Source organism: Leguminivora glycinivorella, chromosome 9 (genome assembly GCF_023078275.1).
Source record: "Leguminivora glycinivorella isolate SPB_JAAS2020 chromosome 9, LegGlyc_1.1, whole genome shotgun sequence".
In the NCBI taxonomy this organism is placed as follows: Eukaryota; Metazoa; Arthropoda; class Insecta; order Lepidoptera; family Tortricidae; genus Leguminivora; species Leguminivora glycinivorella.
Window position 1 is genome coordinate 2,285,974 of NC_062979.1, and position 25,185 is coordinate 2,311,158.

At 43.5% G+C, this 25,185-nt stretch overlaps 3 protein-coding genes across 5 annotated transcripts; 1 reads left to right on the top strand and 2 right to left on the bottom strand.

Moving 5' to 3' along the window:
• Positions 1–15,661, bottom strand: LOC125229748 (serine/threonine-protein phosphatase 6 regulatory subunit 3-A-like). Of its 2 annotated transcripts, none has more exons than XM_048134678.1 (13): positions 15,531–15,661; positions 7,816–7,885; positions 7,432–7,559; positions 7,214–7,278; positions 6,373–6,526; positions 5,650–5,688; positions 5,463–5,510; positions 5,057–5,092; positions 4,435–4,493; positions 3,936–4,072; positions 1,879–2,202; positions 1,132–1,265; positions 1–431 (listed from the first exon to the last, which is right to left on the bottom strand). In XM_048134678.1, exons 2-13 carry the CDS (start codon positions 7,826–7,828, stop codon positions 207–209), a joined length of 1,362 nt encoding a protein of 453 aa, XP_047990635.1. In that variant the 5' UTR covers positions 7,829–7,885; positions 15,531–15,661; the 3' UTR covers positions 1–206. The 2 variants fall into 2 exon arrangements, with proteins under 2 accessions (XP_047990635.1, XP_047990634.1); XM_048134677.1 differs by having other exon boundaries at positions 5,448–5,510.
• On the top strand, positions 11,182–14,884 carry LOC125229749. Of its 2 annotated transcripts, XM_048134681.1 has the most exons (3): positions 11,182–11,372; positions 11,511–11,684; positions 14,642–14,884. In XM_048134681.1, exons 1-3 carry the CDS (start codon positions 11,192–11,194, stop codon positions 14,830–14,832), a joined length of 546 nt encoding a protein of 181 aa, XP_047990638.1. In that variant the 5' UTR covers positions 11,182–11,191; the 3' UTR covers positions 14,833–14,884. The 2 variants fall into 2 exon arrangements, with proteins under 2 accessions (XP_047990638.1, XP_047990636.1); XM_048134679.1 differs by having other exon boundaries at positions 11,182–11,684.
• Positions 15,526–25,141, bottom strand: LOC125229797. Its single transcript, XM_048134738.1, has 7 exons — positions 24,968–25,141; positions 21,289–21,402; positions 20,101–20,164; positions 18,640–18,838; positions 17,744–17,920; positions 16,487–16,592; positions 15,526–15,807 (listed from the first exon to the last, which is right to left on the bottom strand). Exons 1-7 carry the CDS (start codon positions 25,139–25,141, stop codon positions 15,526–15,528), a joined length of 1,116 nt encoding a protein of 371 aa, XP_047990695.1.
• Positions 25,142–25,185: the final 44 nt, after the last annotated feature.

The following is a 25,185-nucleotide window of genomic DNA, read 5'->3' on the forward strand; positions in this document are numbered from 1 at the left end:
TTCGCAACTTGCAAATCAGTACCATAGTAGATTTTTAGAAGTCAAAGAGGTTAAAACTTCACCTACTTGTTCCATTTTCACTCCGTATTTGCCGACCTCTGGCCCGCCAGTGGCGGCAACATGGCAAGCCGATAACTTGGCTCGCTTGTCAACTCGAAGTCGAGTTACGGACGCCGCGCCACTGCTAACTACCCGCCGCGAGAGGATCAGCTCTCTGACGGGTCTTGGAGACTTTCATCTTTATCACTGACTTTGTCACTTTCACTTGGCGCTGGTTCGCTGGCGTTGGTTGTCGTGTTCGACGCATTAGTTGTGTCATTGTGCGGCTCTGCGTTGGACGCGTTAGTGTCTGTGGGGTTGGACGCGTTTGGTACGTCGAGAGGGACTTCAAGCGCTGGCGTCATGTTGGCGTTTACGATGTTCGCTATTACCTGTAAAGGAAAAATATTAAAGGACTATCTGACACTTGTAAGCTTTTAATATGGCTTATGTCGGTACATAAGACTTGTGATGTGACTTTGTGTCTTGTGTCTTTAAATGTTGATTAAAGACGTAAAATCAAGAACGAATTAGTAGCAACTTAGCAAGCCTTTAAATTATGTTACCTACTTTCACCAAAGGCTCTCTTGATTGATGAAGGACGGATGAGAAAGTTGCATTTTATCCATAAAAGTGTTCTAAGCTGGCTAGTATAATAGGGTAGTTTCCTACTAGTCAAATCAGCTTCTTTTTAAGAATTGTCAAAATGATTTGCTAATATGGAATTACTATGAAATACTGAGGAGTGACGTCACGGGTCACGGTCAATTCATTTACTTCATATCTTTCTCTTTGACTTATTAAATAGAAATTATGTTTAATAACTACTGTCCATATATTTCTTCTAATTTTTTGATGCTTTATTTTGTGTTGTGCACTGCATAAAATATTTTAAGTATAGGTAACTAGCCTATTGACCGCTGGTAGAATAACTGATGATTTTGAATCATAAATATTGGGGGGCACCTCACACAGATGTTCAAATGTGTAAGAATTTTATGAACTCTACTTTGCTCGATGTTTTACAGCTAGTATTTTCCTCCAGTGGGTGTGGTGAAAATTGTATATTTCACTCAGTGATGTAGAACTCACCTCGGGAGTCATGGAGCTCATAGCGGTCCGAAGGTTATCAGCCAGCGAGCTGCTCAGCTCGTCCAGTGGCTTGTCCATAGCATCGAGTCGCAGGCCGTGCAGGGACTGTTCCACGCCGCTCGTTCCGTTTACATCTGAAATTATTCATGTTAATCGTGTCTTTTTGTGTACATGTTTTGAATGAATCACGGTTGGTTTCATTAGACTTATATTGACCGAGATATAGATCGTGATTTCCTTTTTGATTATTTTTTTATCGAGCATCTGATATTTCGACGTAACATGCATCATGATGATGATGAACACGTTTCACGGTTTACCGCGATTAAAGAATTTAAGTTTTATGTACATCAAGTTAATATGCAGAAAAACCAAAAAGTTTAGTTTAATAACAACATTAAAATGTCAGATTGTTAACTGGATTATTAATATGTATACGAATTAAAATTTGAGCGGTAAAAAGGTGAGCGATTCTCGAAAAGGTCTCGTATTGTAATTAAAATAAATATTAAATGGCATGCTTCTTTCGTCATTTAGTAATCCTAAATCAAAATCCCATCAAAATTATACACAAGAAATATTCAACAACATGAAGCATACAGTTTTGGCTATTTATTAAGTGTTAAAATTTGATGATGCCCTTTCATGTTACCGTTTATATCCAGTCCTATTTTTGACAGTATTCGTTTCAATAAAGACACAATAAAGAGACAGAGACCGTATTATTCGAAGCAACAAATTACTCACCATCAGTCTTATCCTGGTAGCCCCAGAAAGGCGTAAACTCCTCACTACCACCCTCGCCAAACGTATCCTCCTTAAACTCCTTTTTAAAATCACTCGAAAACGCTTTATCCTTCGAAAACGCATCAGCCTTATCGAACACGGCGTCGTTGTCGAACGCGTCCTTCGCAAACGCGTCGGATTTGACGAACATGTCGTTGGCGAAAGCGTCGGATTTGACGAAAGCGTCGGCGGCGAAGGGGTCGATGGGCGCGCCAAAGGCATCGGCGTTGAATTGGGCCCAGCCCTCGCCAGCCATGTTGGATTCTTCGAATGAGCTTTCCCATGCTGGAAGAGAGTTATTATTTTTAATTTATGGGCATTTTCAGAATTTGGGACCCCCAATCAGCGTAAGTTGTTAACAAAAATTAACTCACTGTCAGTTTTGTGACGATAATTAAGCATGAAATTTCAATAAAAATATTGTTTTTATGTTAGTGTGAACTTTAAGCGATAATCTACATTCAGAATGTGAAAAAAGTAAATTTGTACACATATTTTTGCTGCATTAACAGCGAGTAAATTTTTGTTAACGACTTACGCTAACTGGGGGGACCCTAATTGACAACGTTTCAAAATTTTCAATGTCCCTAAATCGAAAACCATTTCGAGATATACGCTTGTAGATCACATAAATATTTTTTTTATTTCCCATGCCTGTTTGATAATGTCGAGACTATACCTAATTTTTTTTTCCGTATTTTTAGTATAAAAAATCTTAAAAATAGCTCAAAGGGGAAGTGACGTCAAATAGCTGATTTAGAGCTGCCACTATAACAAAAAAATCTTCCAGTTGGGATGTCACTTGAGTTTGACAGTGACACTTATCACTCTTCGTAGCAAAGATATTAAAAATTTCATGGCTTAGTCTATGGTTCGTAGTCATTCACTATTGGTTGACAGTGACACTTGAGTCACTTGACAGTCGAAATACCGAACTGTTTGAGCTGACTGTTAAAACTTTTTTTAGAAATGATTTTGTCGTTTTCTTAGGTGCATGAAACAACACATGTGACGTCACGAAGCTGTTGTCTTGACGTTTGTAACTTACGCTCTTTCTGCTCGAAGTAGTAATAAGAAGGGATTTTCTCATTAAAATAGCAGTTTTTGGAAAAATAAAAAAATACGTGTATCTTTTAGTATTGAGTTCTTTCAAACCAAACAATAAAAAGTAGTACTCAAAAACTTGAAATGTTGTCAATTCTGAAAATGCCCCTATAAGTACTTGCGTTTAGTATGAAACAAGGGTTATGTCTGCCCCGTCTGTCACTCACAGCACACTCATTAGCCGGTTCCATCAGTCCACACAGTGAACTGCGTCTCACTTGGCCTTTACACCTCATGGCGACCGTGACAGGACAGTTTCATACTACATTTATATCTATACAACACTACAGGACGTTGTTAAATGGCATATCGCAATCGTCAGTGCGACACCAAACACCACAACAATATTTATTGAATTATTGAGCTGATCAGGGATTTGGTTGCAACTCGGGTAAAATTGATAATATTGTTGATCGATCGAACCGATCGATCAACAATATTATAAATGAGTAAACAAGCTTAAGTTCTTTCCGAAATGGTAAAAAGTCTTAGACTACAAACTGGGCTTCTAGGCATATACATAATTAAATAAATATATCCCCGTCTTATCTAGTCAAACGAACATATTTCGATAAAATTATTATTATAACGATGTGATCTCAATGAATGATAGATCTCGGTTACTTAGGTTTTAGAAAATTGACACAAAGTTTATATTAACTGTATAAGTGATATGAGTATCGTCATTTACACACACGCACATACATACATTAATAATACACCCGTTTTTATACCCGTGTCATTTTGCAAGCAGAAGACATATTAAGTACAAAATATTATTATAGTTTAAAAATAGGTAATAAAATTCACGTCTGTTTTTATTTATATCTCTATTTCTCTCTAATTTGTGAACACGGGCTTGAGATTGTGTGGTGCAACCAAAACCGCGATGACTGTTTATTAAAAACACTTACGGCTGACAGGGGCGAGGACATCGTGCACAGTAGCTCTCGCCTCATCGTCGTCCTTTTCCTCCGTATCGCCTTCCCTATCTCTGTCTCTTTCCTCCTCCGCTTCGCCTTCCGGCGCGTCTTCCCACATATCCGATTGACTGTAGAACACATGGATTTCAAATGAATAATTTCGTAAATGATTTATGTCATTTTGCATAAAGCGTAAAGGGTTTGGGTATTTCAAGTGCAGTAAGGTTAATTTCATTACAAAAACTGATAAAAATATCCATGAATAGGTTTGGATGATCACATACTTTACACAGTTTATCGAAGATTTTGTGCCTTTCAAATTCATTGAATCACGATAACAATTAGATCTATAAGTAGATATCCTTTGCTGTAGCAAACATTTCTAAGGCATGAATCCTAACATAGTGCCATCTGCCTTATAAATGTTTAAATCGAACAAATAATAAAATACTTATTTGTGTAACAAAATCAACAATACGGTTATACTTACTCGCACATCCGCTGATTGGACAGCTCCAAAAACTTATTCATGTTGGCCGACGACGCAACCTGAAAAGAAAAAAAATGTAAGATGAGTACGCATAAAGGTAAAATAAGTTTTTTTACAAAAAATCATTTTTGGTACAAGCTTTTATCGCAGACTGTACCTTTCTTTCAACAGTCATCTACTGCTCTCCGAGACGTTTCTAAAAACCCCTTACTCGATGGGGATACGACGTTTCATGGCAGAGTGAGTACCTTTCTGCTTCATCATCAGATCAGCTCCATGATATCATAATATTGCATTGTCATGTGATTTACATATGTGTGAAAAATGTCAGCTTAATCGGAAACCGGGAAAAGGATCAAATTTAGGTTCTACGTTTTGACCCAAACTAACATACTAACACGGCAAGTTGAATAAAAGCTTGTAATAAAAGTATACGTCGTGATATGTTGACGCATGGTTTTGTCAAAGCCCATTTCTCAAAATTGAAAGTTAAAAGTTATACAATCGGAAGTCTCTTTCCAACTTGTCATATTAGACATTGACTACCACTTGTAAATGGTAACTTGTAGCTTCGAGAAATGGACCCCATATGTATACAATTCTTCACATTACACACACGTACCTCATTCAAGTCTTCTTCTGTGGCGAAGTCCGTGTACTGAGGGGAATAGAAGAATAAGTTTATGTACAATAGAAGAAAATTAAGGAGCTTATAAAATATAGAGGTGTCATATAAAACTAGAGTTATTAGGGTAATGCTAGAAAATGCGACAGTATTTTTCTTTAATAAGTAGCTTGTTCTTGGTAAAAAGATTAAATTTCTTAAGATATTTCAAGCATAAAGGGATTTACAGCTGAAATGTAGTTCTCTCACAAAGTCACCATTTTGAAATTTAAAATCAGAGTTAAAAAAGTAGATAAATGATGATATAGATATGTATAAGAATATATATATTTTTTAAATTTTTAATAAAGTAGGTAATTATTCCTTGTATTTGCTTTATTTTACTTACATTTGTATTACTCACATTAGATAGGTTATATAGACGACTCTCCACTTCAACCATGCCTTCAGGCTGAAACATAGGCATTTTTTAAATAATTTATTAAATAATCCATAATATAAAAATCATTATCCAAATTTACATGTCCGTTACTTAAGCCAAGCAAATATATTGCATTATCTTTTATAATATATTCACAACACAAACCAACCTCGACTTCATATGTGTTTTCCGAGGGGTAGTAACCGCCCTGTAAAGAAAAAAAAATACAGTTTAATATTAAAGACATTTTTTGGATTTTAAACATAACACAGTATAAGCCCGTAATAACTATTCTAACAAAAGTACGCCGCGCTGTATGTATGTATGCGCGCCGGAAGACGTAAGCGGATGATAAAAAATCATTCTCGTTCATTCTCAGCCGGTTGCATGTGTTGCGTACGAAGACGGCATACATAAGACATACATAAGAGTTACTACTGGTCTTACACTGTGACAACGACCTATTGTTTAGGCATGAAAAGCAAAATGTATACGATTAGATTTATAAGAATTCCTCTAATCATATTGATATTTATTTATTTTAGTTTATGGAGATCCAACAGCTATTATTACAATATAACACTACTGAAGAAGAGATGGAAAGCCAATTACAGGATCTCACTTATAGAAACAATACATATTAATACATTTGAGTACATATTACTCAAATGAAAAGCGTCAACGCACAGACACAAACACATTGACGTAAGAATTCACACCAAGCGTGGTATTTCAATAGTAGATAAATAAATATGAAACCTTAAAAAGTCCCAAACAAGGCTTGTCGATTTTCAATACAAAATCCAGTTAATGAAGACCGATACCCTTTTTGCAGCGCCATTTTTGAATGAATGATTGTAAGGAGGATGAATGAATGAACGAATTCACTTACGAGTGGCGTGTCAAGCTGCTTGATATGGGATTCGATGGAGGAAGCCGCCCACCGCTCCGCAGAGGGTGTCTGTTCTTCTAACGTGGGGGCGATCGCTCGCAGGAGCAGGACCACGTGCCCCATGTAACCGGCGCGAGGGCTGCTCGGCGTTCCCCTGCAAATCAATCATCATCATCCTCCTTCCGTTATCCCGGCATTTGCCACGACTCATGGGAGCCTGGGGTCCGCTTTGACAACTAACCCCAAGATTTGGCGTAGGCACTAGTTTTACGAAAGCGTAACTAGACCTTATTGGAATTAGTCCGGTTTCCTCACGATGTTTTCCTTCACCGAAAAGCGACTGGCAAATATCAAATAACATTTCGCACATAAGTGAAAAACTCATTGGTGCGAGCCGGGGTTCGAACCCACGACCTCCAGAACGAAAGTCGCACGCACTTACCGCTAGGCTACCAGCGCTTCAAATCAATATTATTATAAATACAAATACTCTGACACATATTGACTAAACCTCATGGTAAGCTCAAGAAGTCGTATTGTGTTACTGTACTGTAGGCATATATCATTCATTATTTTCATTAATAAACATGAAATAAATGACATATACAAAGAAAAAGTGACCAAGGCCTCCAAGTGTGGAATCGAACCAACATCCTCATATTTTCTCTGATCAGAGGGGTTAGATTAGCGCCGATGGCTATCGCTTTGTTTTATGTTTATATGCGCATCGTATCACGTACATCGCATGTTTTTTTTTTTATTGGAGTGATATTATATTGAAACGTTAAAACTGCTATAAGGGAAACAATTACACGGCACAAACAAATTGCAGGTAAGTTACCTTTTTGCTTCATTTTCTTCATATATGTCCATTAGTCTGTTAAATAAGTCGCACTCCTCCAATATCTGAAAAATAATAAGATACTGTATCAGTATTTTCCCAACTATTGTAACATATCCAATTATGCAATGGTTTTTTTTGTAAGAAATTTATAATCATGTTTTAGAAAAATTAAGGAAAATATCCACTCCAAAAACTCTTATTGTTGTTATACTCACGTGTCGAGCGTACTGCGTCCTGTAAGCGCGATTTGAGAGCGCATTTCGGACCATGACGAGCACTTGCGCGTGAAGGAAGTTATTGTGAGGATGCGCGAAAAACATGTCGATTAACACGCCGGGGGTACCTGTGGATACGGGCCGTTTAAGTTTTAGTTAAAATCTTTAAATCTTGAATATCTTTTGACATCATAAATCCCAAAAAGTAATGCAAGATTTAAGCGGAGTAGATAAAACCAATTCAGCGGCATTATGCTGAGTGGGGCTCCCATCTTAGAATTTAATGTTTTTTGTTTGCACTTTCTTGTGAGTTACATAAATGTTTTCTATTCTATTTCATTCATTATTAGTTTACGATAAAGTTTATAAAAGGTTAGGACATACCTAATGTAAGCATAGTGGAAGCCACCTCGTCAACTTCGGAGCCACATAACGCTGCCAGCAACGCTGCGACCTGTAACAGACGTGGATGATTCAGAGACAGTTGATAAAAAATAATACAAAGGTAAGGATGGTAAATTCGATGGAGGAGGTATCAATATCGAACAATCGTGGATGACGTGGATCTATGGAGTTTCTTAAAATTAGTGTCATAGCTTAAAACTTTTCGGTGAAGGAAAAATTTGAGGAAACTGATTAATACTAACAAGTCTAGTTTACCATACAAGCATGAAGGTCAGACGGCCGCCGCTATCGTAAAAACTAATGCCTACTTTAATCGTCAGGTTTAATCGTCAAGGCGGAGGGCACGAACGGGGGTAATATGTCGAATTGCCGGGTCAACGCAATAGGTTACGGTGACCGCTTTCCATCAGGCGGGCCGTATACCTAATCACCGACGACGTGGTATAAAAAAGAAGCGAGAAAGCGGCGCGGGCTCGGCGGATCTTGTATAAAGCACTGAAATAGGCTAGTTTCGCAGCGGAACCACATAATTAGAAGAAAAATATGGACAGTAGTTATGTTTGAACATAATTTCTATTTAATAAGTAGAAGAGAAACATATAAAATAAATGAATTGACCGTGACGTCACTCCTCAGTATTTCATAGTAATTCCATATTAGCAAATCGTTTTGACAGTTCTTAAAAAGAAACTGATTTGACTAGTAGGAAACTAGCCTATTGTCTTAGAACCAAAGAGGATCGAGTATTGTAGAGAGTTACTGTCAAAGTAAAATGTGTAATCACAGTGCATAGACTGCCATCTCTCGACACAAGCTTAAAACTTTAGAACCTCAGTTTTGACAATTTGGCCCATATTGTTAGCTCGATATGTGTTAAAACGTCAAATATAACTAACGCCATCTAGCCGAGCGTTCCCCACAGGTGTAACGCCATCTAGGCCACCGTACCTTTTTCTCTATGGCTTTGAGGTACGTTTTTTTCTTCGACCTTATCCGGGCATTTCTCAGAGTGTTTCAACTTTTTTGATTTCGGTGGCAGCATTATTACCCGAACCCCGTAAGCGTAGCATGAGTTTTCTTTGTTTCTGGTAGAAATCCGCGACTTCTATTTAAATTGACCGAATTTCATGTGACTTACAGGATTCACGTAGGGGTGGGGTAGTGTGATGACCTCCTCGAGCGGGGGATTGGGGGAAGCTTGGGTGGGCTCCGGCCTGCCCAAGGGTCCGTCAGTCTCTCCTGGTCCACCCTGGGCAACATCACTAGCGACTAGCATGCGTGCTTCTTTCTAGTGATGGCTAACATCCACGCGGGCGTCGTCAGTAGGAGTGGGTTAACTGCTGACGACCTATACACACCCACCTGTGCTAGGACCTGCACAGTCGAGCGCCGTAAGCAAGGATGACGGGATCCTGGGGATTGAGCCATTGCCAACCCGCGTGGTAACACGTCTGCTTCGGCCCTAATTTCGGGCGAAACGGTAGCCCGGACTACTAGCCATAGTTCGGGAAATGGTCATGTGAGGTACCGTAAGTGGGCTCACGGCTAGAAGTGGGGGGCCACAGAGGTGACTTCGGTTGCCGATGTGGTGGTGAAAGGCCATGCTGAGGGAGTGCGTTTGGGTGAGTCTGATGGAGGGCGTCTGACCTGGACGACCTTTCGTCACACCTTTACAAACTCCCGATGTCGCGCAACTAGCCAACCTCACACTTCTATATCTTCATCGGTAGCCTAGCGACTGAAAGCACCTTTTTATATGTGTGAGTAAGCGTTCCCAGAGGTGCGGGCCCTTGTAGGGTGGGAGCCGATGAGGATGAAGATACATTAATTCGAACCATGGAGAACAGGTCAATTAATAAAAACCCCCAAGCTGGTCCAGCGGCGTTCATCGCTAATGGAACGGCCACACAGGCGAAGCCGTCTGTCCCAGCGACAGTAGGCCAAGCCACAAACTTGGCCAGTCCGCAAGCCAGTTCATCTGGCGAGCAGACCGGCCAAAACATCTTCCAAGACTGGCAGATTGTGGACCGTAGGTCCAAGAAGCGACCCAATACTGGGAAGCCTCGCCAAGCCGGTCCCGGAAGTTCTTCCTCTTCGAAGCCACCTCCCCCTGTTCAACGTCAAGGTGAGGTGACTAAGAAGAAGAAGAAGAGCAAACGCCAGCGGATTGCCGACCGCCTATCGCGAGAGCAACAGCCGGCCAACACAACCAACCCTGTGCCCGGAGAGGGAGCATCGGCTTCTCAGAAGCCAGCACCCAAACCGGTTCCGAACCAGCAAGGGCCCTCTGGAAGACATCCGCCTAAGGGGAAGGGACCTTCCCAACCCCCCAAGGCTGGTACGTCAACCAGCACCCCAGCAGGTCCGGCATCAGGGAAAAACAAAAAGAAGCCAGGCAAGCATTCACGAGCTGCTGCTAAGAGGGCACGGGACGAGTCCTTCTCCCCGCAAGGAGATCCCAAGAAGCAGCGGCTTGTGAATCCCAACCAGCCAGGCGTATCCTACGCACAGGCGGCGGCTTCAGACCTGACGATCGTCGTAACTGATGCTAAGTCGGGTAGGATCACCGCCGACCAATCAAACGCCATCCTCCGCGCCTTTCACAAGGCAATCGTGGAGGATGCCAAGATAAACACGGATGAAGGTGTGGCACCTAGCTTTAAGGGCAAACCCGCTTACGCCGAAGGACAGCTGAGGGTCTTTGCGCGAGACGAATACTCGGCTGCCTGGGCACAGCGCAACATCAAGTCCCTTACCTTGCCAAATCTCACCCTAACGGCTGTTCGCCAGTCGGAGTTGGCAAGGAGAGTTAGGTGCGGACTCTTCATCCCTAACATCGATAACTTGTCCTGGGAAAACGTCCAAGAGGCAGCTATTGGACTTAAGTACCAGAACGGGTGGGCCAAGGTTACCTCTTGGTCCATTATCGAGATACTGCGACAAGACCAAGGGTGGTTTGTCGCATTCACAATTCCCGAGGAACTCGTCCCTGCCTTTATGGAAAGGGGCAGAGCCCTGAACTGTGGGATGGGCACGATCTATCTCAAGTTCAGGGGTCCTGGGGGTAAATATGTGGACCAACCGCCCGCCCCGCAGGGTACTACCCTAGGGACCGCGAGCGTAGTGGTCCCGGACCAACAGGCCATGGGCACCACCCCCGTGCAGTTTGCATCTGCCTCCGGGGAGAAGGACGCCCCCCCGTCGACATCCAAGCTGACGACGACCGAACTCTCGGAGGATGAACTCCTCGGCATTGGTGAGGGACCTGCCGGGGCACCACCCGAGGGCGAGGACTTGACGGCATGGATAGAGACGGGGTTGGCCGACATGTTGAAGGAGGGAGGGGAGATGCAGGATGAAGCCCCCACCACCGTCAACATGGACACCGACTAAGGTGCTCCAAGCAAACCTCCAGCACAGCGTGGCCGCTACGGCCCAACTGAGACGCTGTCTGGAAGGTTTGCCAACAGCCGTTGCCCTCCTGCAAGAACCTTGGACGGGCAGCGGACACATACGAGGGCTCTCCAACACCAAAGGTAAGCTCTATTACTCCACGATGCATGCCATCCCTAGGGCATGCATTCTAACTACAAACAATATTTGTGCACAACAGCTCACTGAATTTTGTTCCAGAGATCTGTGCGCGATTAAACTACAAGTTCCAATGCCAACAGGCTGTCGCGACCTAGTCCTCGTCTCGGCTTACATGCCCGGGGAGGACGAGCCACCGCCACTCGAACTACAACGACTGGTCAGCCACTGCGAGAGAACAGGCCTCGCAATCATCATCGGGGCCGACTCTAACGCGCATCACCCTTTGTGGGGTATGGAGACCAGTAACAACAGAGGTAAGATACTTGTGGAATATCTCGTGACTACCAATCTAAACATTCAAAATATAGATGCTGAACCAACATTTGTAAACAGACGATGCAGGACAATCATTGACTTGACTCTCGCCTCAGAGGAGGTAGGCGAACTCATCACGGAATGGCATGTCTCTCCGGAGGCCTCTTGCTCAGACCACAGATGGATTCGTTTCAACCTACAAGTATCAGATGACATTCCAGCAACTCGCAGAAACCCCAAAAAGACGGACAGGTTAGCATTTAGGACAACCCTGAGTGAAAACCTGGACAAGTCCCGTCTATCGGCCGAACCTCGGGAACCGGCCCAAATAGAACACCAGGTAAACGTCTTGACTGACGCCCTTATAGACAGCTACCAAAAAGCATGCCCATTAAACCCGCCAGCCAGAACTGCTATAGTCGGACACAACTGGTGGGGCCCCGAACTAGAGAGACTCCGTCGAAAGACCAGGAAGCTCTTCAACAGGGCTATGAACACGACGGCCGAGGTGGACTGGGACAACTACTACGAAACCAAGGCCAGGTACAAACAAAGACTGCGGTACTGGAGATCCCTGTCGTGGAGGAACTTCTGCAGCAGCATCGAAACACTAGACCACGCCAATCGGGTAAGGAAAACCTTAGCATGCAAATCCACGACTCAGCTAGGCTCACTGCGGAAACCCGACGGTACATATACATCCTCTCCTACGGAGACTAAACGCCTACTCCTGGAGACCCATTTTCCGGGATGCGTAAGTCTACCGGACGAAGATCAGCAGGAGGAGGAAGAACATAACACATCAGAGAACAACTGGCAAATGGCTCATAGAATCGTCACCGCTGAAAAACTAAGGTGGGCCATTGACAGCTTTCATCCTTCAAAGCAGCCGGTCCGGATGGCATCTTCCCAGCCCTCCTACAGTGGGGTTTAGGAATCATCCAGGACAAGCTGAAGAACATTATGGTGGCGTGCCTAGCCTGGGGTTACGTTCCCAAGAAATGGAGGGATGTTAAGGTAATATTCATACCCAAACCAGGTAAGAATGACTACACAGCTTCCAAATCCTTTAGACCCATCAGTCTCACATCATTCCTGTTAAAGGCCCTGGAGAAACTGTGTGACAGAGACCTAAGGGACAGAACGCTTAAAAACATACCGATGCACATCAATCAGCATGCATACAGCTCAGGTAAATCAACAGAATCGGCGTTACACATGGTAGTAAGCCGTATTGAAAGGGCGATCCATGACAAGGAAATGTGTCTCGGCACATTTATCGATATCGAGGGCGCCTTTGACAAGACCCACTTCAACAGTATAGGGAACGCCCTGGCAAGCCACGGCGTGGAACCTGGACTAATTCAGTGGATCATGAACATGCTAAACAAAAGGACTATAAGGTATGCTGGGGAGCCACAGGCAGTAAAGGCGGTCAGGGGATGCCCTCAAGGGGGAGTCCTGTCACCGCTGCTATGGAACCTAGTGGTCAACAACCTCATAACCAAACTGAACGAGGAACGCTTCTATACAATAGGTTACGCAGACGATCTGACGATCTTAATATCAGGTAAATTTGCCAGTACAGTCTGCGATCTCACTCAGTCAGCGCTTCGAATTGTGGAACGCTGGTGCCGAGAATTCGACCTATCAGTCAACCCCACTAAAACAGAAATGGTAATGTTTACTAACAAAAGGTCTCTTGGCAACTTTACCAAACCAAAACTTTTCCAAGCTGAGCTAAATCTAACAGAAGAGGTAAAGTACTTAGGTCTAACCCTCGACAGCAAACTCAGCTGGAACAACCACATCAACAAACGAATAGACAAGGCGGCAGTCGTCTTCTGGCAATGCAGAAGGATGATCGGTAAGAGATGGGGACTCAACCCGAAAATCACCCTCTGGCTCTACAAGACGATAGTCCGGCCAATGCTCTGCTACGGTGCTCTGGTCTGGTGGCCAAGAACAAACCTAGGCAACGTGCGAGACAAACTACAAAGACTCCAAAGGCTCGCATGTGCGGCTACCACTGGCTGCACGAAGTCTACTCCGACGGCAGCCATGGAGGTCATGTTGGGCCTTCCACCGCTATACCTGCACATACAGCAGGAAGCAAGCTTATCAGCGGTAAGGTTAAATACACTCAACATCTGGTCTAACACAGGAGTTCTTCACACAAAATGCCTGGAAAAAGTATACGACGAATTCCCAATCCTCAGGTCAGGTACGGATCGAATTCAAAAACATGTCATCTTCGATAAAAGGTACAAGATACAATTATACGAGGACGACAACTACGAAGGGCTCAATCCCAAGGAGCTTAGAATCTTCACAGATGGGTCGAAAACGGACAACGGGTCGGGCTCTGGGACCTTCTCAGAAGACCTGAACATGTCGATTACCACTCCGCTAGGAGCTCACAACTCGGTCTTCCAAGCTGAGTGCATGGGCATCATTAACGCGGCAGCTGCCATAACTGCAAGGAAGGTAGTAGGATCCTCCATCCGCATACTCTCTGACAGTAGAGCAGTCCTTATGGCTTTAAGGAGCCATTTAATTACATCCAAACTCATACACGAATGCCATAAACGACTAATGGAGGTAAGTCATAAAAACGAGATCATCCTACAATGGATCAAGGGACACAGCGGATCCCGAGGTAATGATGCTGCAGACGAGCTAGCCAGGCAGGGGTCGAGTGCGGGGACCATTGGCCCAGAACCAATTCTCCCGATACCATTCAGCAAGGTACGCTCAATGCTACTATCATATACAGGGAAACTACACACAGCACACTGGCTAAACCAGACTGGATGCAGGCAAGCGAAAATGGCCATGCCCAGCATCAGTGGAAAACTCACAAGAACGCTCCTTCAACTAGGGAAGGTCCGTCTGAGAATGGTAACCAGTGTCATAACAGGTCATGGACTATTTAACAAACATCTTTTCATAACAGGTGCTACGGACAGTCCCCTGTGCCGAGGGTGCATGGAGACAGAGGAAACAGCTGCTCACGTGGTGCTGGAGTGCAGCGGGGTGGCTCCATACAGGGCAAAATATCTCGGATCTCCGAGAGACCTCCCCGAGGTCCTACTCAACATCAAGGGTCTGGTAGGATTTCTCGAGGAGTTGGGATGGCAGGACTAGCCAACCCCTCCCTCTTATCACGCAAAATAGGCGCTAGACGTCGAGTTGCGGAAAATCGTCCGTTCTACAATACAATACAATACAGGATTCACGTAAAAATGTTGCCACCGAAATCAAAAAAATTTAAACGCTCTGAGAAATGCCCATCCGTCTATACGGAGTTATATATGTCTCCGCTTAGAAGAAATACTATATCTAACCTGCAGCCTCGCCGCGCTCATCGCCACTCTCGGAGCGGGAGGCGGTTTCAGCGCCTCCGTAGCGTTTTCCACAGCGTTCGACTGTTTTTTAGTCTCGGTTGCCTCGGCTGATCGCTGAGATGCCTCGATAAGATAAATTTTGCCTCGAAAAAGTTGCCTCGTCGGGCGACGTGGGCAGAGGGGATCTCGTATAAAATACTTAAGTATTGTCTAACGACAATCTTTATTATAAATTGAAATAGATATCATACGCGAAAGAAAAAACGACAATATATAATAATATAATATTTGTTTCGTCGGGTATCACGGCTGGTGGTCTAGTGGTAAAGACGTGAGCCGCGTAAGCTGAAGACCCGGGTTCGATTCCCGGCTCGGTCATCAGTGGGTCTTGTCGTTTTTTCTTTCGTGTGACTACTTTAAAAAATAACAAATCAAAAGATGTTCAGTAAAATAATTTGGTTTGTTCCCTAGTTGTAACAATCTTTATTATCTATTAACCTGTAGTCGCGCCGCGCCCACCGCCACTCTCGGAGCGGGAGGCGGTTTCGGCGCCTCCGTGCTCCTTCCGCAGCGGTCGGCTGTTGTTTATTGTCGGTTGCCTCGGCTGCTCGCTCGGGTGCCTCGACGGGTGCGCGGACGCGGGCGGAGGCTCGTGCTCGCGCTCGGGCGCGGGCAGCTCGGTGGTGACGGGCGCGGCTGGCACGGCGGGCGCGTCGCCGCACGCCGCGGCAGCGCCCCCGCCGCCGTCCGTCGGCGCTTCCCACGATGACGGCTCCTGCATACCAAATTACACAGATATAGCTGTGGAATGAGCTCCCTGTCGAGGTATTCCCGAATTCCCGATGAACTACAATATGGGGTTCTTCAAAAAAGGAGTGTACAAGTTTCTAATGGATCGGCAACGCGCACGTGACACCCCTCGAGTTGCAGGCGTCCATAGGTTACGGTGACCGCTTTCCATCAGGCGGGCCGTATACCTGTTCGCCACCGACATGGTATAAAAAAAAATATAGAAAGGAGATCGAACATACCGGCCGATTACTATTAAATCACACTTGTAATTGGACGCTCCTATTGCGCAATACATTTAAAAAAATATTTGTTAAAGAAAAATGGAAACTATAGCTCTAGATTAAGAAAATAAACTGTATAAATATTTTTGTATGACCGTTTGTTTCATTCCAAATAAATAAAATAAAAATACATTATTTCCATGCGCGACGACCAGCAAATCATGTCATCATGCACGCACCTGATAGTATTGTATGCTCAATAAGTTACACGTCCATCGGTAACTTGTCCACTCACTAATCTTTATCTTAATCATCTACTATTATAAATGCTCTGAGGAAAATTAGAAAGAATCGATCGATAGGAAAGTCAATTGTCGGATCTCAGACCATCGACATCTCCATCATTAGACAAAAAAATATATAATATAAATAAAAACTAACGTGTATATAAGGTTCGGGCGGCTGCAATAGCGCTGTGTGTAGGAGCGGCAAATGCGGTGCCACAGCCAACTCCACGCCGTTTCGTGTGCTGGTCCCAGAACCACCCCTGTTAACAAGATATCATTTAAAAGCTTGGCCAAACAACACACGGCGCGACGCAGCATGGCGTCCGCGCCGCGTGATGCCGACGCGATGACTATTCAAACAGGGCGCGTGCGGATCACGCCGGCCTCGCGCTCCCAACACGCCCACGCATCGCGCAGTGTTTTTTTCCAAGCCTTAAGACTTCAACATTATTTTTAAAAATACAATATGACACCTCCTCTGAGCCGATACAAATAAGACAATAACTCAGCTTTCAGACAAAAAAAAACTAAATCAAAATCGGTTCATCCGTTCGAGAGCTACGATGCCATAGACAGACACACACACAGACAGACAGACAGACAAACAGACAGACAGACAGACATACACACAGACAGACACGTCAAACTTATAACACCCCTACGTTTTTGCGTCGGGGGTTAAAAAAATTAATTAGCGAGATTTAGAATCCACCGAGATCAGCTCAGCTCCATCTAGCGACATATTCAAAAAACCTGGTTACAGTGTTTACCTACTCATAATTTTAATCCAGGCAGGCAAGCATTGTCGTACGATAAATTATATAACATTAGATCAACACTTTCGCACTATTTGTAAGTGCGATAGGGACGGCCTGATGATCTATCGTTTATCGCGCGACCATGCTATCGGTTCTGTTCTTCCCGCATAGATAATTTAACACCAAAAGATCTCAAGTGAATCTATTACAATACACTATCTCCGACATTATCTACAAACCCGGAAAAATTTCGTTAGCGCGATGTAGGAATCGCCGCGCCTCGATCAGCGCCATCTAGCGATAAACTTACTCAGAATTGTAATCCAAATCCTCCCGCATAGCGAGTAGTAGCCTGGCTCCGTGGACTAGCGCGTGTCGTCTGGCGGGCGCGGGGCTCGTGAACATGCCCTGCAGCAGACCTTTGACCACTAGGCCTACTAGCAACAGATGATCTAACACCATCAGCACGGGAAGCATGGTCGCGCGATAGACGATAAAATAGCAGGCCGTCCCTATCGCACTAAGGCGTCAAGTGAATCCATCATAATGTACGGAATCTGCGATCTTATACATATACAAACCCGATAAAAATTTCGTTAGCGCGATGTAGGAATCGCCGCGCCTGGATCAGCGCCATCTAGCGGGAAACTTACTCAGAATTGTAATCAAAATCCTCCCGCATAGCGAGTAGTAGCCTGGCTCCGTGGACTAGCGCGTGTCGCCTGGCGGGCGCGGGGCTCGTGAACATGCCCTGCAGCAGCGCGCCGACGCCTTGCGGTGACGTCACGCGCGCCACCAGCGCTTGGGCGGTGCGGGACCGGCCGACGGAACTGGACATACGAGCATTTTCATTATAAATCATAATCAAATACCTAAATACAAACGTCATCCGCCAGATGCTTCGTCAAACTGCAGGGATGCTATGCTGATACGCAATAATGTGTCATGCATTTTGCAAGAAGGTGTCAACTCAAAAATTTGACGATTAATTAGGCACTGGTCCCACCGCGAGCTAGTAAACTATGTGAAAATTAAAGAAACACGGCGATATTGACATCGCCATGTCTCTTTTATTTGCACGGGAGTGATAAGTGTTACTGTCAAACTCAAGAGATATCCCAACTGGAAGATTTTTTTGTTATAGTGGCAGCTCTAAATCAGCTATTTGACGTCACTTCCCCTTTAAACTATTTTTAAGATTTGTTATGCTAAAAATACGGAAAAAAATAATTAAAAAATTATTTATGTGATCTACAAGCGTATATCTCGAAATGGTTTTCGATTTAGGGACATTGAAAATTTTGAAACGTTGTCAATTGTGACAGGTCGACTGTTCGCGTTTTTGACAGGCGGTAACTGTGAAGTAACCGAGAGGGGCTAGGTGGCACTTTCAGCGGGGAGCAGGAGTGGCCATTCTGTACGATGGTACTCTTTATTATACTGTGCCTCCAAGTGAGTATGATGTCAGTCAGGAGAGCAGCGGAAGCGCTCCACCGCCCGCTCCTGGCCTCCGCTTCCGCTAAGATGAAGAAATATTCTTGCCAATTACCTTGTATTCCCAGCAGGCGAGACCTGGCTGTAATCCGCCGCGCAGCCAGTGAGGATGATGTCAGTGAGCAGAGCGGCGGCGTTGGCGGCGGCGACGGCGCGGACGCGCTCCGCCGCCCGCTCCGCTTTCGCCTCCACCTCCGCTTCCGCCTGTGCGTTGTCGCCCGTCGCCTGCTCGGATGGTGGGTCTTCTCGAACTTCTAAAAAAAACAAAAAATTAAGATATGATAGACTTTGCACCAATTTAACCAGAAAAACTGGTAATATTACATATAGGACACTAATTTTTTTTTATTTAATTACCTATTCTAGCATGTCTGTATGGTATTTTACCTATTCTGCTATCCGCGTTTACTTTTAAAATTTTCTATGGCTGGTTTTTAACTTACTTTAACAAAACCTATGTCTTTGCGTTAAGCTGAGTTTTAGACCAGCAAGTTATTGCTGCAAGTTTTAAGACGCAACTATAGGTAAGAGTGAGTGGCAAATATCTGCATCTCTTTCTTGCATATACTTCTGTCTCAAAACTTGCAGCAACAACTTGCACGTCTAAACTCAGCTTTAGAGGTTATTATTTCTTCTTTATGATTGATAGATAGATAGATATATAGAAGCATTATTTGAATGCTGCAATAACACACAATTACAAATGCAACACAGAACAACAAGAAGAAAAAAATCAAACTACAATAGACTTAAAATTACGTACAAAACATACAATAACCTAACCACAAAATTAAAATTTTGAAAAAACCCCCGACCGCGACCTAGTGGACCGATTTTCATGAAACATGGCTAAGAACACTCCCGACTAACACAGCTTTCAAATGAAAAAAAACTAAATCGAAATCGGTTCATCCGTTCGGGAGCTACGATGCCACAGACAGACACACACACAGACAGACAAACAAACAGACAGACAGACAGACAGATAGACAGACAGACAGACAGACACGTCAAACTTATAACACCCCGTCGTTTTTGCGTCGGGGGTTAAATAAAAAGCGAAAGTGGTTTGTCAGGATCGTAGTAAATGGAAATCCGTGATATCTGCCTACCCCTCTGGGAAACAGTCGTGATTGTATGTATGTATGTATGTATGTTAAATAAAAATGCTTACCTACACCACAGTATAATAAAGAGTACTATCGTACAGTATGGCCACTTCCGCTCCCCGCTGAAAGTGCCGCCCACCCCCTCTCGGTTACCTCACAGTTACCGCCTGTCAAAAACGCGAACAGTCGACCTGTCATATTTCACTAATACAAGCATAGTACGCGTTCACTTACACGAGCTTAGACTGTGTGCTAAGAACGCGCCTCTTTCATATATTTGATCGTCAGTGTCCGAGGTGTGCCTACACTGTGTGCATTGCAGCAAAAACAAAAGGGTTCCGAAAGGGTTTATCTATTTTAACGATACTGCCAACACATTAAACTTGAAGAACAGAGATTTAACCAACCTTTATCCTGCGAGTCCAGGTCTCCCTTCTCAACGGCCTCCTTTTCCGCTTTCTCACTCTCCTCCTGTCAAAAAAAATCAAGTGAGTAGGCTAGATAAATCTAATCAAGTAAGTAGTAGCGAGAAATAAAAGTAGAAAATGTCTGCTTTGGGTGAGACTTGAACTTACGGCCTCAGGATCGATACTCCAGCGGTCTACCAACTGAGCCACCAAGACTTCAACCAAGCTAGCGAAATTTTCCACTACATATCGACATTCAATGGGACCCATAGCGACATTACATCTCTTTGTTTTATATTGCACAATTTTATTTATACTCATAAAAATGTCTGTCACTGCCTTAGGCACTGGTCCCACCGCGAGCTAGTAAACTATGAGCTATCGGCTATAAAAACGAACAAAAGATTATCACTCCCGTGTAAATAAAAGAGACACGGCGATGTTTATCGCCCAGCGGTGAGCTATCAATAGCACCGTATCTCTTTTATTTGCACGGGAGTGCTTATCTTTTCTTTTGTTCGTTTTATAGCCGACTAGCTTTAGCCCGCGGCTTTGGTCGCGTTAGAAAGAGACAAAAAGTATCCTATGTCACTCTCCATCCTTTCAACTATCTCCACTTAAAAAATCACGTCAATTCGTCGCTCCGTTTTGCCGTAAAAGCCGACAAACAAACAGACACACACACTTTCCCATTTATAATATTATAGTATGGAAGTATAGATAGCTCATAGCTTACTAGCTCGCGGTGACCAGTGCCTTAGCTGTGTACGTAATTGAAGGGTTCCTTCTGTCATTACATACAATTGTGGAATTGTGGTAATTGTGGATATTATATACAATTCGCAGGAATAGAGGTACAAAAGCGAGCTATACCCTATAAGCTTATTATTGCTTTTTTAAATTGTATCTTGTTTTTTTTTTTAATGCATGTTAATAAGATGTAATGTTTTGAAAAGAAGTGGCCCGCCGAGTTTCTTGCCGGTCCCATAGTGGATACCCCCCTCCAACTGAGGGGGACTGAAATCTTCTCGAGGCTGAGGCGTAGGGTTAGAGCCGGCGTAGCTTTATTTGACGTTCATATGCGCATTGTGATATGCCTACTTGGAAAATAAATATTTCATTTCATTTCATAAGGGGTATCTTCATTTTATGGTACGGAATTCTAAAAATGTAATGGTATATATGTACCTGTTGTCCTTTTTCTAGATCGCAGGGCGGCGCGCGCGGCGCAAGCGGCGGCGGTTCGTACGAGCCGCAGATGATCGCGATCAGGGCTTCCAGGAACTGATGCTCTTCTAGCCACTGTGGGGAAAAATATTCATTAATACACTAGTTTGACGACCGGTCTGGCCTAGCGGGTAGTGACCCTGCCTGCTAAGCCGCGGTCCCGGGTTCGAATCCCGGTAATGGCATTTATTTGTGTGATGAGCACAGATATTTGTTCCTGAGTCATGGATGTTTTCTATGTATATAAGTATTTGTAATATTATATATATCGTTGTCTGAGTACCCACCACACAAGCCTTCTTGAGCTTACCGTGGGACTCAGTCGATCTGTGTAAGAATGTCCTATAACATTCATTTATTATTTAGTTACAAATGTTAGTTTTTGGCAAAGTAGTGGGCCTGTGAGCTGAAAACCTTATGCTTAAAAACGCAAAGTTAAAGACACGTAGCTAGTTCTTCGTCTTTATTGGATTACATGTCTTTAAGAGATTATTTGTTGACATCTAAAAGTGCCCTTTAGCCTATTTTAACTCACGATGGTCTTGTGAGCTATATACTATTGGCCCTAAGTGCGTTTTCACATTATCCGATCCGATATCGGATGTCGGACCGATAACCCATACATTACAGGCGCCATCTTGGATTTTTTTCCATTGAAATCCTTCCGACATCCGATATCGGATCGGATAATGTGAAAACGGCCTAAGCCCTTTATGCTAATTTTCGCGTTCTGATCTCCACAAAACGAGCTTTGCGAAGCTTTTTCCTTGCGAGACAACTCGTTTAGTCGAACTAGTTTGAACAGCTGACCAAGGGCCGCCATCTTTCCAAGCAAATTAATAATAATAATATTATAGGACATTCTTACACAGATTGACTGAGGCCCACGGTAAGCTCAAGAAGGCTTGTGTTGTGGGTACCCAGCCAACGATATATATTGGGTTGGTAAGAAAGTAATGAGCGAATCATAACCAATATTGTAATTTTTATTTAATTTACTAGCTTTTACCCGCGGCTTCGCCCGCGTAATAAAAGTATTCATTAAGATTTTCATTTGGATCCGTAGGGACCGTAGGTTTCTCTGTAGGTATATTTATCTGCGATTATTTTGATTGCACATAATACTTTTGCTTGCAATGATTGTAGAAATATTACACATCGACCACAGCGTAGGTAATTCTATATACGCTGGGGAAACCTTTATAAACATCCCACATAGCCCGTATTTCGACACTATGATTGGTGGGTAAAAAGTACTTTTTTCTATTATCCCTTACAATTTTTTACATTTTGCTTATACTTATCGCAAACGTAATCTTCAAGCAAGCAAACAACGATCGTCTTAGAGCACATTGATTGTAAGAGACCGCCGACCGATTATCCGTATCCCTCTAACGATACCCATATTATCCGTATCCGTATCCGTATCCATATCCGTATCCGTATCCGTATCCGTATCCGTATCCGTATCCGTATCGCTATCGCTAGCGCTATCGCTATCGCTATCGCTATCGCTATCCCTATCGCTATCCCTATCGCTATCCCTATCGCTATCCCTATCGCTTTCCCTATCGCTATCCCTATCGCTATCCCTATCCCTATCCCTTATCAAGATGTTTAATGATATAACACTTTAAGTTCTCGCGCGTCGCGCTTTGTACACATATTTAAAGTCACATACAGGTCGAACGCGATTAATTAACATTATTTTCACCTTTTTTCCCAACGTTTCGGCCAGGTTGCACTGGCCGTAGTCGCGGAAGACTGACGTCCCAGCAAAATGTCACCGGAGATGTAAACAACACAAAACTACCCGATATTAATTTATATAAATGTTCGGGGTAGACAAATAAATATAATCTACCCGCTTTTAGTTAATGTTTATTTCCCACCATGTTTATTTTAAAGGTAAAAATAATGTTAATTAATCGCGTTCGACCTGTATGTGACTTTAAATATATGTTTTATGATTTCTTATCAGGTGCTAAAATATAAAGTTTCATGGTTTTATCATGTAAAATTAAGAAATCCCATACAAACTTTCAACCTCTTTTTCAACCCCTTCATCCCTTTTTTTCGAAATAAAAAGTAGCCTATGTTTTGTCTCAGGGTCTAAAGATTGTCTGTTCCAAATTTCATCAAAATCGGTTGCGTGGTTTAAGCGGGAAAGCGTAACAGACAGACAGACAGACAGACAGACAGACAGACAGACAGACAGACAGACAGACAGACAGACAGAGTTACTTTCGCATTTATAATATTAGTATGGATAGTATGGATGGATTATTTTAATCATTTATCAAAAATATAACGGCCTTCGTTATCTACTACTTGTCTCCATCGTTCTGGTAAAGAATGAATAGCATCGGCAAAGAAGTTCTTAGGTTTAGATTCAAAAAACTCAGCTATGTACTGTCGTAGATGGGCTTGATCATCGAACTTTTTTTCATTCAAGGCATTGCTTAGCAATCTGAACAATGCGTAATCCGTAGGTGCCAAGTCTGGAGAGCACGGTGGATGAGGTATCACTTTCCAACCTAGCTCCAATAGCTTTAGCCGAGTCACTTTTGCAATGTGTGGGCGAGCATTGTCGTGTAAGAAAAAAACTTTAGCATGCTGTGGACGATTCTGACAGATTTTTTGGTTTAAATTTTCAAGCTGATTACAGTATACTGATGCGGTAACAGTCATTCCACTTGGTAGGAGTTCCCAGTGAATAATACCATGAATATCCCACCAAACGGACAGCATAAATTTTTTCGGGTGAGGCTCTGTTTTTGGTGCCTCTATTCCTTTTTCGTTTGGAGCTAGCCACTGACGTTTGCGTGTGTGATTTATATATAAGACCCATTTTTCATCTCCAGTGATAAGATGGTCCAACCAGTTGAATGTGCGGCGAAAAGACAGAAGTTGTATGCAGATATCGGCACGGCGGTTTAGTTGATCTCTATCAAGTTCGTGCGGTATCCAAACACTGTATTTGTAGTTTTTCCCAACTCGTGTAAATGTGTTTCTATGGTGACATGAGAGCAGCCTAACTCGGTAGCAAGAGTACGACTCGTTAGCCTCGGATCTCCTTCAATTAAGGTTTTTAATTTGGCTACATCAATCTTCACCGGTCGACCAGACTTAGGTTGATCTGATAATGAAAAGTCGCCACTACGAAACCGCTGGAACCATCGTTTCGCCGTGGCCTCAGACACAACTTCAGGAGCAACACGCTGACATATATTACGCACTGCTTCGGCGGCTGAATGGCCAGACTGAAATTCATATAGTAAGCAATGCCTTACATGCACTTTTAATTCGTCCATTTTCTTCCTTATATTAGCTCGGCGACAGCTAGTGAATGACTGACGAGAAACTGTGCGACTCGCCCTTTATATACTTTCGACCATAGAAGATTCTAGAACTCTCTCAAAAATTTTATGTGGAATTCAATCGATCGCTCATTACTTTCTTACCAACCCAATACAATATAATACAAATACTTATATACATAGAAAACATCCATGACTCAGGAACAAATATCTGTGCTCATCCAAATTTGCTCGGGCGAGGCAAAAGTGCGCGCATGAGCATGAGCACGGACGTTTTGAGGCGTGCGGCCAGTGTGGGCTCGGCTGATACTTAAACCCACCTCCATAATGAGCTTGTTGAAGAGGTCGTTGAGCCGTATGAAGCACTTGAGCGCGTCAAGCACAGCTGAAGTCTGCAGGTGACGCAGTAGATTCGGCAGGAAACCTCGCCTCGCCTTCAGGGCGAGCTGCCTCTTGAGTAAATTGCCTCGCGAGGCGGCAGTCTCTAGAGACATGCCTCGCCTGTGGCAAAGCGGAGTTTACATAACATACCTCCATA